At 45.0% G+C, this 14298-nt stretch overlaps 1 protein-coding gene across 1 annotated transcript in view; it reads right to left on the bottom strand.

Moving 5' to 3' along the window:
* Window positions 1-1638: 1638 nt before the first annotated feature.
* Window positions 1639-14298, bottom strand: part of foxo6b (forkhead box O6 b) — a 39922-nt gene continuing 27262 nt past the window's right edge. Inside the window, exon 2 of the mRNA XM_082521578.1 lies at window positions 1639-5748. Coding sequence (XP_082377704.1) covers window positions 4045-5748 — 1704 coding nt within the window. The 3' untranslated portion in view covers window positions 1639-4044. The remainder of the gene's footprint in view (window positions 5749-14298) is intronic.

Below are 14298 nucleotides of genomic sequence, written 5' to 3' on the forward strand. Positions count from 1 at the left end.
GCTTTTTGACATTTACTTACCTGGATGATTGAGCATCAAGATGTCTCACAATGGGTTCACCTGAAAACTTGAAACTTTGGAAACCTTGGAAAGGAAAATACCAACGTAAGCAAAAACCACATTTTACTGTATATCAGCCTGTAACTATATTTTTCAGTCCTTTAAATTTAGAGATTTTAAGATAAGAGTCTACAGTATGAGGATTTTTGGAGTCTGCCAAGTGGCAAAAAGCAGAACTGCAGTTTTTGCCACTTGTTGGCTTCAACACTAGAATCAACGGTTATTATCCTACAGAGAGCTGAATTCTTAGATACCCCAAAAATCAAACTGAAAAAATGATGTGGTGGATTAGTCAATTTTACTGAACTTTCATTCAAGCAATTCCCAGAGGTATTCAGTATGGTCTGACAATGAGTCCAAGGATTGTCTGCAAAGGTTCTCAATCATCCAGGTCATCAGGAGCTTGGAAAGAAAAACATCTGGATGTTGTGAGCGTGTGCATTGCCTTTTGGACTATTTTAACAGATTACCTGACTAATGTTAAGGCTGTATTATGTGGTAAAACCAAGGTTTTTGTGCTCTGACCTAGAAAGCGTAGAAACATGGTGTACAACTAGACAGTTATTCTGTCTTCCAGTAACACTGGAGGCAGTCACCTCGTGGGTGTTCCAGCCATGTCCTTCTGGGAGGAAGCCCGTAGACCTGATCATCAGCTGGCCTGGGAAACGCTCAATGTTTCTCAGATAAGCTCGTGGAGGTCACCCGTCTTCAGATAAGTGTCACTTTTACTGAAGTTTTTGTCATTAATTTTCAAACAGCGTGCATCATTAATAATGCACGGCACAATGCAACGCACTTTTTAGTTGCGCTTTTTTGTTTTATTGGCGTTAATTTGTCATATTTTAATATCACGTGAACATCTTTTGTAGTAACATGTTTTCATATTATATTTGTGCCTTGAGAAAACTGTTGTGTATGGCACTAAATAAATAAAATTGAATTGAAATGAAATGAAGAATTTGTGCTTCAGGTCTGTCACATTGTTGTCTGTGCATTTCACCGTTTTTAAAGGGAACTTGCTGACCACGCCAGCTAATAAATTTAAACTTTCTTTCGTCACTCTAAGGTCATTTCTGGCTCCAAAAAACCCAAAATGCTAATTTTGTAACTTCAAAGGAATCCAAAGTGGGAGTCAACACAGTTACCATTTATACATTCACCTTCATTTATACACTTTCACTGTAACATTTTTAACTATTTGGATCAATCAGAGTAAAAAGAGGTTCTTTACTTTTGTCAGCTTGTTTTATTGAAAATAAAATAATCACCTAGAAATACCTCAAACATACTGAAGTATTTATAGCATTATAATTTCTGCTTTCTTTGCATAATTATTTGTTGACTTGATAATATTAATATTGCATTATTAGTATTAACATTGTTAATATTCACAGTTAGTCACTGAAATTTGATTTTCCTATATGAGTTCTGTTGGCATCATCAAAAATCTCCAGCCAGTGAATTACTCTTGATCTTATATGACTTTATATTTTATTTTTTTAATCTTGGAAAAGCGTGAACACAAACTAGAACTAAACATGTAAAACTAGTCCAATCGAATCACAGAGACACAAAACAAAAAGGGTTGTATTTTTTATTTTACAGTCACCAGAAGAGCAGATACATCATTTTAGAAAAGAAATTGATATTTGCAAAAAAACTATAGTACAATTTTGTCAATATAGATTATGTACATAACGAAATGTCGTCAAACTGAAATAGCTTTCCACTTCTTCGTCATCAAGGAAACAGAGAAGTGAGGGGTCTGGTCCTCCGTAGACCCAGCTCCCTAACCAATAAATATAAACTGTATATATTATCTGGTGCACTCAGCCAGGCATAGACAACACCAGGGCAAGTTATTTCTCAATAATATTCCCTTAATCAGTTCTTGTACATCACTGTGATACACGCTCGCACACCCACGACAAGCTTGACACAATTGCACACAGGCCAGAGAACAAATTACAGTTGAATTACAACAATGGGCTATCTTAACTCCTGAAAAGGAATGAAAAAATCAAAAGAAATGTGCATGGAAATACCCGTCATTGTCCTTGATCACCAGGGAGAAGTGGCTTTCTGGTCAAAGCTCGCTGCAGCTAGCTGAGTAGCACTTGACATTTGGCCTGATTGAAACAGCCAATTCCAAGCTAGAAAATCTCTTACGGTCTTAGAGATCCTACCTCCTCATTCAGCTCTTTTCCTCCCTCTTAGCATCTCTTGATATCCATCTACCTTCCTTCCCTCTCTTGTCCCTATTCTCTCTATCTTGAAAGGGACAGTTGCCAGCACGAGGGCTGGCAATTGCCACCCTTTTCCTGTTTTCCCCACTGCGAACAAAGAAAATAAAATGCACACAAAAGCTCCTATCCACGCTGTACCGAAACAGGACAGACAACTGCACGATCACAGAACAAGCACAAGAAAAGACAACAGCAAAGTAAAGCTATGGCCGGGATGGGAGTCTTGTAAAGAGGATTCTTGAAGGACATTGCGAGCATACCGTTTGCCAGCCGCTCTACCTCGTCGCTGGGTACCACCTCTCAAAATACGCCCTGCTTGTGCTTTGTGGGAGGTGCAGAGAATTATGACTTTGTGCCAATGAGCGAATACACACACTTGCATAAATCATCCATCTTGTTTGGCGGTTAATTACTCTTGTTTACCCTCCGAGTAACCTCGGGATGGGGCGGCGCGATAGGAGGGAGCCTGGGAAGAAGAGATAGCACCAAATAGTAATCTGCTGACGGTGTTCATCAGTGAGCAATTCACAGGAGTAAAAGCACATAGTGGGCTTGAACCTGGGTGTTAGTGAATTACACAAGGTTACCTGGGGTCTGAGGACAGCAGCTCCATCAACATGCTGGCCTGACCACACTTGCTCACTAAGGTATTCTCGGGTCAGTCGGTGAAGGTGCCACGCCGAGGCGATGAGGCACAGGCCAATCAGAGAGCCCCTAAGGATGCACAGCAGGCCGCGATCGTTGCTCATTTCATTATGGGGAAAGCTACATAAATCCACTAAATGGAGAAGAAGAGACACAGAGGGAATATTTGCATTTCTTCTCTCCTATCATCCCCCCTCAATGCCACCCCACCCCCGCCCTCAAAAATCACCCATTTCAATCCCTCGCCCATTTAGTGCAGAGTGAGTTTAATCATCACTTTTGCCAAAACACATTAAGCCAATGTGTCCAGAGTTGAAGAGAAAGGGGGAGGTTGAAAAACTATAGAGTGGCGCATTAGATTTGCAATAGTGATGCATCACTCTGGCATTACTTTGGAGATTAAAGAAGGGACGTTGCATTTCAGTGCTGAGCGTTGCCTAATGGACGCCTGTCCTCCTGTGCCGAGCCTGAAACGAAACACCGTTGTCCACCTGGAGAAGACGAGTCGCAATCACCCTGGAGTTCCCCTCTTCTATACCTGCAAATTCCCTCTTCTTCTAAAAACCTTTTTTCTTTAAACTTCAAAGCCTTCCCTTGACTTTTAACCCCCGATTTGAGAGCACCTCCACACTGAAGACATTTATGCAGCTGTTTGATCATGTTCTCAAGTCAAGAACAACGCCTCCTTTAATACTGTAAAGTGGATTGCATACATTAAAGTTAAGCCAACACACAACATGACTTTGCCTGGGCTCTGTGTTACTGCTGTTGTATGAAAAGATGGATATAAAGTGCTTGGAAGCTTAGGGACAGGCAGAATGAGCTTGGGATTAGAGAATAAAAATATAAAAAATGAAAGGCGGGGGGGGGGGGGCGGGGTTGCTTTAGCACTGTGCTAACTGGGGGCAGGTTCGATATGGCGACAGAAGGCTTTTAAGTAAGAGAAAGAGCACAACATCGGAGTGTGGGGAGTCCCCAGAAAACAAAATGATGATACAGAATCACAGTCAGTCAGTCCAAGGCTACAGCCAAACAGCAGCCCAGCCCAGGGAATGAGCTTTCTGGTCACGAGTCTGTATGTATGGGCGTAAGTTCACCCTGGCACCCAGCTCTGGTTGCTGTGTGAAGGTGGGGGGCATGCAAAAGCCCCTAGACTCATGCCCATCCCCATCCCCATCCCCACTCCCTGGGACAGAGAACCGTCAAAGTTGAAGTCCATGTTTTCTGTATTCATAAAATCACTGAGCAGGATAGAGTCCACATCACAGTCTAGACTATTAGGGACATTCTCCATCTCCAGGTCAGCAGCCATTCTACTCTGGGAGTTTTGAGGTTGGAAACCAGCATTCCCTGACTGGTGATTGTTGGGGTAGAACCCATGCCAGGAGTCAGTGATACCCTGATGGTGAGCTCCAGGGTAAGGCTGATGACGAGGGTGAGGTGCGGATGCCAGGCGGCAGGGGTCCTGGGGAACACCCATGAGGCCGGCAGGGTTCGGGGGCAGAGAAGGGGATGTTGGGAGGTGGGGACGGGGTCCATAGTGGTTAGAGGTCTTGAGACTGTAGGGCTGCAGGATGTCAGTGCTCACTCTCGGGGAAAGAGCCTGATGGTGAGGCCCGCTATGCATAGGGTTATGAGGGTTGTGGGGATTGTGGTTGTGCAGGTGACTCTGCGTGGAGTGAGGGTTGTGATCATGGCTAGGATTTACTTTACTGTGATTGTGATCATGACTCGAACCGTAGTCGTGAGCCGGGTGGGGCTTGTGACTGTGTGCGTAGTCGAGGCAGGCTTGGTGTTTGTGACCCTGATTGTGGTTCTGATGGTGAGTTGTGTTCTGGTCATGGTCATTGTGTAGACTTGCATTGCGAGCATGCTCTTGGCTGTGGTTCTGATTGTGGCTGCGATTCTGATTGTGGTTGTGCTGGCTGTGAATGCCATTGGTTCCCTGTGTCATTAATGTGTGTGGTTCCCGTCCTTGGCTCAGGACTGTGTCTTTGTTGCAATATCGAGGACCTCCAGTGAGCAAACTCTGCAGGGCATTGTTCTCTGAATAGCCCCTCACTGGGCGCTGAAAGCTGACTGGCTTGTTCTCCTGGATGGTCTCCATGGGAGTGTGGTGGCGCAGCATGCCCATAGAAGGCTGTCCGTACATTGGCGCACAGTAGGAGCCCTCTGCCTTGGGTCCAGGCACATAGGGATAACCATTGCATTTCATTTGTGGTGGCTGGGGGTAGCCACTCTCATCTAGACTGATAGCCCCAGTCAGGTCAGTCAGCTGAGGCAACTCCACCGTGGGACAGTGGCCTCCAGTGCCCAAGGCTGGGGAACGCGTGCTAGTGGGGCTTGGGTAAATTCTTGGGGAAGCTGAATTGGAAAGCCCACCCTCCTCTGGTTCATCAGCCTCGGCCTCAGCTAGGATTGGAGATAGGCAGCCGCTCAACGTGGAGCCAGAAGATGACGTGCGGGAATGGAGGTCTGTCCAAGTATCATACTCCTCTCCACCTATGCCCACACCTCCTTTCGCCGCTGGACTGCCGTGCTCTGGGGAGCCTTGCATCGCTGGTCCAGCTCCCTGACCTTGTCCTCGTTGGAGCCCCATGGCCCCTGCTCTCTTCCGGCTGATGCGACCCTTCGTCTTCAGGTAGCGGGTGCCATTGTCTATAGATGCACGTCGCCTCGGTCCCTTTCCCATCTTCCCGCCTTCTGGGTTGAGCATCCACCAGGAACTCTTCCCCGTCCCTTCATTTTGCACCCGGATGAAGCGACTGTGCAGCGACAGATTGTGCCTGATAGAATTCTGCAACAAGAAAGAAAAATAGGAGAAAGGAAGAGAGAGAGAGAAGAAAATTGATAAATGTTAACACCCAAGGGAACATTTAGGGTTAAATAATCATTTCTTGAGAAAACAAAGTCATTTCGAATTATGGTTAAACTGTCGAGGCAGCACTGCAAGTGAGAAAAAAGATGGATAAAGAAAAAGCAGATGGAGGGGTGAGCAGAGAGGGCAGGGAAAGTGAAGGGCCAATCAATATCTCCCTTGACCTGCCTCTCCTCTCCACACGCGCTCAGTGAGTCATAATATGGACATGGGTGCAGCCTCTACATCAAACCATCACCAAGGTTACAGAAATGAATCACACAAGGCAACCCAATCACAGACAGCCCGTATCGATTGCAGGGCCTCCAAATATGAAAGCCTAAGATCCAGCCAGAGAAGAAGAGGGGGGAGGCGGGGGATTTGGCACGAGAAGCTGTGGAAGAGCACCAGAATAAAAAAAGAAACACTACAGAGGCCTGGAATAAGTTACAGTGGAAGTAAGTGGGAGGACGGGAGGGACCTGCTCATCTGACCTCTTTTAAAAATCATGGCACAATTAGCACGACTGTAGGTGACCACGGCAGACAGCTTTATAATGAAGTCCTTCTGCAAGTCGCTTGAAATGGAGACGGATGCAGTGACTGTGGGTGGGTGAGGAGCGCTGTGGGGTGGTGGGGGGGGAGTATGCAATAAGCCTCTCCAGACCCTGTTTAAGTGTCTGAGTGACGGCTGTATAGTTAATCCAGAGCTCTGCAGCAGCATTTGAAACTGGTGCCAACCTGGAGTGAGTTGATGAGATCTAAGCCTGCCTAAAGGAGAGCTTAGCAGGGATACACATCATCTCAGCTGGCCAAGTAAGACTAAGTACAGCATGTTCATCCAAATCTTTCCGGCTTGTGTCATTATTCACACTCTTTCCAGTTTTCCTCGCCATTCTGCCCTCTCTTTCTTCCCTTTGGTTTTTTGGTCTTTTGGGAGCAACAATTCCTCCAAACATCTACCCCAATGCCCGCAATCACACACTTTTCTTTTTCCTCTCAGGAGATATCTATCTATTTCTGCCTTGTTTATTACCTGCACATAGCTCACAATCTCTGTCTCCTGATATCTCGAGCCATTCTCTATCTTCATTCACTCCCCGTCCCCTGTCCAATTTTCCTGCTCTCAGCCCCATTCATCTCCCTATCTGTGTCCCAGCCTCTCTAGATCCTGACAATGCTCATTTTCTCTCTCTCTCTTATTCTCTCTCTATCTATCCTCCCATCATCTCGCAAAACTTCGGCTACCACCTCTCCTCTATCATTCACTCACTCATTTATTCATACATGCATATATTCGCATGTAAAAGCAAATATCAACCAGAAACAAACCTAAGGCTAAACATTTCAGTGCTGCCTGTAGATTCAGCATATGTATAGCCCCTCACACACACACACACACACACACACACACACACACACACACACACACACACACACACAGAGAGAGAGTTAACTGGCTGCAAATTGGACAGCACATTATGAAAAGCACAGCATCCAGAGTGGCAGGTAATGGGTTTCTCACAGGAAGAATTCAGGTTTATGTGAGTTTGGGATCAGTCTTGTATCCCACCTACTACTGTTTTCATTCATGCAGAAGAGCCCACCCATCCCCACGGCGTGACTCCTAACAGGTAATGTTTACCTATCCTCCACTCACATCACGCTGCCTTGACTAGACTCTCTTCACAGATGTGGAAATTTCCTACGAGAGCTGTATTTATGGTTTTTTCCTGCTGTTTCAAAGTGTTCTCTCCAAAACACCAGGTCAACAAAATTGCACAAGCTCAACATTTACCAAAGAAATAGAGCGACTGCACTCCTGCGCCGCAGCTCGCTATGGAGAGCAGACTTAATCAAAGCCAAATTGAACGATGACACCATGTGAAAGAGGCCACCAGTGGAGGCGACCCGCATCAGGTGATCTGAGAGCGGCACCCTGACAGGTTCCTCCGCAACATGACGGCTCCGGCTGAGCGTAGCCATGGCAACAGAGTAAACCAAAAGAGGCGTAGTGAAGAGAGGGGAGGTGATGGTAAGGAGGAGAAGTGGGGGGAGGAGGCTGATGCTGTTTGATGCTGCAGGCAACTCCAAACAGCCTTTTATCTGAGTCTGTCAGATTCCTGCTCCAATCCACCAGGGAGGCTCAATCACCAGTAGTCCCAAAGCCTCACTACCTGTACCAAGCTGTGATTAGTGTGTGTGTGTGTGTGTGTGTGTGTGTGTGTGTGTGTGTGTGTGTGTGTGTGTGTGTGTGTATGTGTGTGTGCGTGCGCGCGTGCGTTGGGGGAGGGGCTTCTGAACACCTACAAGAGCAACAATTATGCCACAACAGCAGGCTGCTGTTCCCGTCCCTGCTTTTATAATGTGTACGTTCATGTGGCTGCTTACATATTATGATTCCTGACTGTCAGTCCTTCTGAAACAATAACAGCACAAAGAGTTAAATCCTGAAATTAACAATTATGTAAACTTACTTCAGCTTCTTGCACTGCACCACGCTGCCTGCATTTTCAAGTTTAGACTTGAGGAGACTTTTTTGTGTAATTCATCAAATGAAACCTCAAATAAAGAAGTGTGTATGTTCAGTTCATCAATAATTGCACACAGGATAATAGATAATAAAGTATCATGTTGATCTTTTGAAACAAAAGTCATTTTTTTTATTTTCAATCATCATTGTATTAGTTGCACAGAGCTGAAACTAAGGCTGTCCTGTAAATTATTTCCCCTAATGTGCAGCGGTGGTCTAATAGTGATAATTCAGCCGTATGACCACTCTGGAGTCTGCTGTTTGTCATGCTGTTGAAACGTGCAGCACTGATTCATTTATTGGTATTTATGTTTAAATCAGTGTGAGCTAAATAACTGAAGGACTTTTCTCAGCAGCATTTTGCAGGTAAAGGTGAATTTCCCTTTAATCTTTATAAAGTTTAACAGAAACTCTCATCATAAACGGGTGGTCTCATCCCACAAATTAGAACAATTTGAGATATGTTTTTAGCATGGTGTCAATTTAATTTCACTTTATCTATACAGCACCAAATCTCCTCAAAGCCCTTTATATTGTAAGGTAGACCCTACGATAATAGAGACAAACTCAACAAGCATTTTGGGTCCAAGAGACTTTAAATCCTCTCCTTTAGCAAAAAGAAGTACTGAAACTACTTGACACCAAAGGCTTCTGTCTCTGTGGGACTAGCTGTCCAATGTGTTTAGTGTCAGAAATGTCTTTGACCACACTACACTGGGACTTTGGACAGTCTGCAGGTTATAATGGTAATCACATCTCTATAGCTGGAGTGAAATCCTCAAGTGTACCCTTTGGCTAGAATAAAAAACAAGTAAAAATAGATTCCTAGGCTTATGTAGGCCATAGCTGTGTTTATATTAAGCTGCCAATAAGACTGATCTGATGCGGAGGAGCCCGCTCCCTTTGCTCTATGTCTCTGCCTTTCTGCTAATGCTGACGGAGATGGACTGCTGCAGAGAGAACAATAACTGAATCTGTCCTCATATCCACCCTGCTCCTCTACAGGGAATGCACTGCACTGTAGCACAGCTGTATGTTCTGCCTAAATACTGAGTGAGTCTGATCCTGGCACTTCTTTCACTGAGTCAGGGAATAGTCAGTCCAGTTGTTAGCTAATGGTCCATAGACACACAAATCTGTGCGTACACAGATGTCCTGTTGTTTCCCCGTTAAAAACACATCGGGCTACAGTTCCAAACAAGTACTTCATATTTCTCTCTGTGAGATTAAAAGAGCTCAAATAGAATCGGAAAAAATCTTAGTTCAAACTTCACATACAGCATGAAAACATGAGGGGAACATGTGCTACAGATCAGAGACACGTTAGTCAGTGACTTTGGATCAGACTTGTTTTGTCCATTAATGTTTTGAAAAGTCCCGCCTACGATTTCTGTGACTGTTGTATTTAAGATGGAACGACAACAGACACAACTGAAGCAGAAGAAACTGATATGGCCTACCTTTGCTTCACAGTGCAAACCAAGCTTTAACAGTGCGTTTCCCATGATGCAACAGTAGCATCAAAATCAAAAGCTGACCTACAGAGGACATTATACATCTGTTTAAACAGGCTGAGCAGAGCATCCCATTCTGAACAAATCAAACTGGAACTGCTGCTTGGCTTCCACAGTGAGCATGCAGACGATGTCATCCCTGCAGTCTGTTTAAGTCTAGTGCAATAGATCAGATGATGCTCTCAGACTGCAGTAGGTCATGTCATGCTGCTGCTGTTTTGTCTGCTATGCACCTACATTTTGAAAGCTCAGAAAGCATGTGTCCTCTTCAGCTGCATGCCGACAAACTCCCTTTCAGAAAAGCAATAACAGAGCAATGGCTAATTTTCTTGATTATTATTATTTTCAACCCCCTTGTCCTTTTTCATTCTGGGTGAGCTAGCTAACACTAATTACATGTATTGCAAATTATCCAGTTTGTGTTGCGTAGCAACGCAAATGACTCAACCCATTCTGCTCTTTTCCCTCTTGTTGCCTTTCTAATATTTCTATCAATGAAGCTATACGTGCGTATAGAGAAAAGCCTTGTGTGTTAGCTCTGTGGAACAGAAAGTAGCAGCACACAAAAAACAAACACGGTTTCCACATATTTAAACATCTCTTTGCACTTTAACTCTGTCCGTGCTTTAGATCTGTTATTAAAAGCCAACCCACCAGCATTTGTGGTTTGCTAGTGTGGCACATTAAACGAGGCCTCTCAGCATTACTGTCATTCAAATGGATGCTGACTCCTTCATTAAACTGCATTGTTTTTGATGATGAACAGGCGTCAGAGACAAAGCTGTCCCTAATTTACAGTTCTGATTTGTAAAGTAGAAAAGCTGGTGATGTGGACTCTCCACTTTGCTTTTGCACCTTTATATTTTATATATATATTTTTGATGTTGTTCTCATTGTTTTAAATCAAACTTCATATAAAAAAAGTGTTAATATGGTCAGGAAAAGACACCAGAAGAACAGAAGAGAGCAAAATGAGAAGCAAAGTGATGCAATCCATCTGTAAGACACGCAGGCGATTTGTGTCTCTTTTCTCACTCGGTCTTGCTCATAAGTTGGAGCGAGGGAAACCTTTTACATGTCTGCTCCCCAGGGCCTGTTATTTCATTATCTGGCTACAATTGTTATTATTATCTTCAATCTACTGTAATTTTTTTATTTTTCCTCTTCTCGTTTTCCTCTCGTGTGTCGTCCTTTTGTTCGGTCGTCCTCTCTGTGAAGCGCTGCTGCGTTTTGTAAAGGTGCTATAAATTGAGCTCGGCCGAATCAACAACAACATTAGATGCCACACATGTAAACACCACCATACGTACGGTGTTTCACAACTCGTTCGCCTCGCCTTGCGTGGGCACAGACTTGCACAAGGCGCCCCCACCCCACTCTAAACTGGCAATCATACTTAATCCCTCTCCAGCCTGAGTAATCCCTAACAATCCAGGGCTAATCCTGGTTAATTCTGGGCACTCCTCAGCTGGGTTTCACCCTGAAACCACAGAGACAGGGTGGGGATTGGTCGGATCATGGCGACTGAGGGTGGGCGCACCATTGATAGACATAATTGGTCAGACGGTTATTGGGAGTCGAGAAAAACAAGCACAGGTTTTCGCGGGTCTTCCAAACACATCCGGATTGACCCCGTGCTATTTGTCCTGGTAGAAAACATGTTTTTCTCCAGAGCCCGCGTTAGCGTCTCCCTGCTAATAAAAGTCTGTGCTGGTTATTTGCCTGCTACTGAAACGTGAGCCGTGTGTGATTTAACACAAGTACCACAGGCAGCACATACAGTATGAGCCATTCCTCTGCTATAAAAGGCTTCTGAGAAGTCATTAGCCTCTATTCAATCAGCTCTACCTACCGAAGCTCCTAGCTCAATTCTTCTTAGTGGCTATTGATCCTGATTCCATAATGAAGCACTTAAGACGCCTTGATCAAGCTGCTCCTTAATCTAGCGTTAAGGAGATTGAGACCTTTTCACCCCGTGTCTCAGACAGACTTATTACTCTGGCGCACGGGTACAGTGGCAGCCTCGGGTTGGTCTCTTTTAAGCCCCGTTGGTGCAGCGTAGGCAGTGCGAGCACTTTTACTCTCTGCCACTTTGAAAAGTGTCAATATTCCCAAAGCCAAGAGTGTTAATGAAGCAATGTGTCGGTGACAGGGGAAAAACAAGGAGGCCTTTGCTGTTTGCAGGCTCGACCGTGTGCAGGATGTGAACCGTGGGTATGCGCGTGACAGCAAAGAGGAAACTGATTTACCTTCAGCTGCGGCGAGACGAGGGAACACGGACGAGTCCAGCTTCTGGACGTTTTTGCTTTTACCTCGCCGTCCTCGCAGGACAGAACGCATCTTGAAGAGGATTCAACAGAACGTCATGCAGTGGATTTGATAGTCCACACATTTTAAGAAGCCCACCTCTAATTTATAATGCATTCCACAGCGCATTCAAGCAGACTGTTGCATTTTGCATTTCATGCAGTGTCCCATTAGATGTGGTCCAGCAGTGGATTGTTCTACGCGCCGTGTTGAAAAGTAGCAGGACTAGGCAAAGCCGTTTGCTCAACCATTATTTATTAATCCATTTCACACAGCCAGGAGTCATTATGCACGGTCCTGTCAATGGGTATCTCTCTATGCCGCGCATTTATTTGATAATAAGCAGGAGTGGGGAAAAAGATAAAAGCACAGACTGCGTTCATTGTGAAGCGTTTTCTGCAGGCGGGGAGACTTAAATGAGAGCAGCCAGGCTCTGTGTAGGAATGGGTCTTGTGTGCTAAGCCTGTCTGGAGGCAATCGATGGAAATTAGTCAACGCTAAAGATTCACTTCCTGTGACTGATGTCACGGGCTGTGCTTGTCTCTTTGAAGGGAAATAAAGAAGTGGGAGGCTGAGGGATTAATGGGGTTGGAGAAGGTGTGAGCAAGCTGAGTTTGGGTGGGAGCTAAGCTGGGAAAAAAGATGCCATTCTTCTCTCTCTTTTCTTGACTGCAGGAAAATATTAGGTCAGAGAAACCAGTGTAACTTTAACGTTTAAGACAATGCGTGGTTGTGTACAAGCAGCACAGAGCAGGGAGCTAGAATGCAGATTAGTGCGTGAGAAACATGGCATCGCATAGGAGATCATTGAAGTGTGTGTGAAACAACCACCTCGTTGAACGTAGACGACACTTTTGGTGCAAACAACAGTTAAGAAAGGTTTTAATGCAGGAGCTGGAAACAAAGCAAGCTTTGGCTTCATTTATACACGTCTGTCTCATCTGGCATGTTCTTTGGGTCATGATGTGAGCAGCCCATCAAACAAGAATCTCTGTGCTCAGGATGCATTACAGTGTTTACACTGCTAGCAGCAGTTTCAGATGTTCCTGTTGTGGCTGTGACAATTGGATCAGAGTTAGTGTCTCCTGCAGTTGTGCTGAGACAGCCTTCTGAAAGGTGCACCAGTTAGCTTCTTCTGAAAGTGCAGCCGAGGGACTAGAGCCAGTCCTCAGGCGACAGAAGGCCTTTCACTCCCCCTCACTCCCTGTGGAGCTCCACAAGCTCTAGAGGGGTCTGGTAGGGGGTGGGGTACACTGGGAGAGAAGGGACTAACCTGAGAAAAGGTAGACAAGAAAAGAGCCTGAGGGACTGGGGGCGGACAGCAAGCCCAATTCCCAGCGAAGAGGCCTCTAATTGGAGCTGCCGGCCTGCTGAGGCTCTCCCTCTGCAGAAGGACATAAGGAGCCAAGTGAAGGCGGAGAGCCCGGGGGCGAGAGGAGAGGGCAGATAAAAATAGAGCGGGCAGATTAACGAGCATCTGAAAGCGGGGCAGGGGATCAGAAAATCCTCCCTGCGTGCCAGAGATGCCCAGTTCATGGGCCAGAGCCAGCTCTGTAAAGACTGATGCAGCCATAATGGCGCTTCCTTCCTGTTGTCCTTACATCACAGAGAGCAAAACCAGCGTGTTCTGCTACTTACATTTAAATAAAGCACTGTAGGAGTCATCTTTCTGCTCTAAAATGCTCTTATTTTGATAGTTTAGATATCATATAAGGAAAGCCACACCGTAAAAGAAAAGATCCTAAAAAAACAGTAATATTCCAGCAGCTGGGGCGCCAAAATAATACCAGAAAATAACTTTCTCATGAAAATACGGTTATTTTCAGTAATGACAATACAGTTTGTTGCCCTACTTTTACATGGGCTTTTGCCTTTTTCAAGTGCCTTTAAACATTAAATTAGGAACATTTTAATGTGATTAAACAATGAAATTACCTATAATCAAGGTCAATGAATGCAGCAATATGAATAATAATACTTAAATGTACAGAAACATACAGTTAATTTAACTAATAATGGATTGCATTCATATAGCGCTTTATAATTCCCCTCTGGCCATCACTAGTAGGTGAAGTGTCTCGCCCAAGGACACAACGACCGAGACTGTCCGAGCCGGGGCTCGAACCGGCAACCGTCT

This window comes from Aulonocara stuartgranti (assembly GCF_965226115.1).
Source record: "Aulonocara stuartgranti genome assembly, chromosome: 22".
Taxonomy (NCBI): Eukaryota; Metazoa; Chordata; class Actinopteri; order Cichliformes; family Cichlidae; genus Aulonocara; species Aulonocara stuartgranti.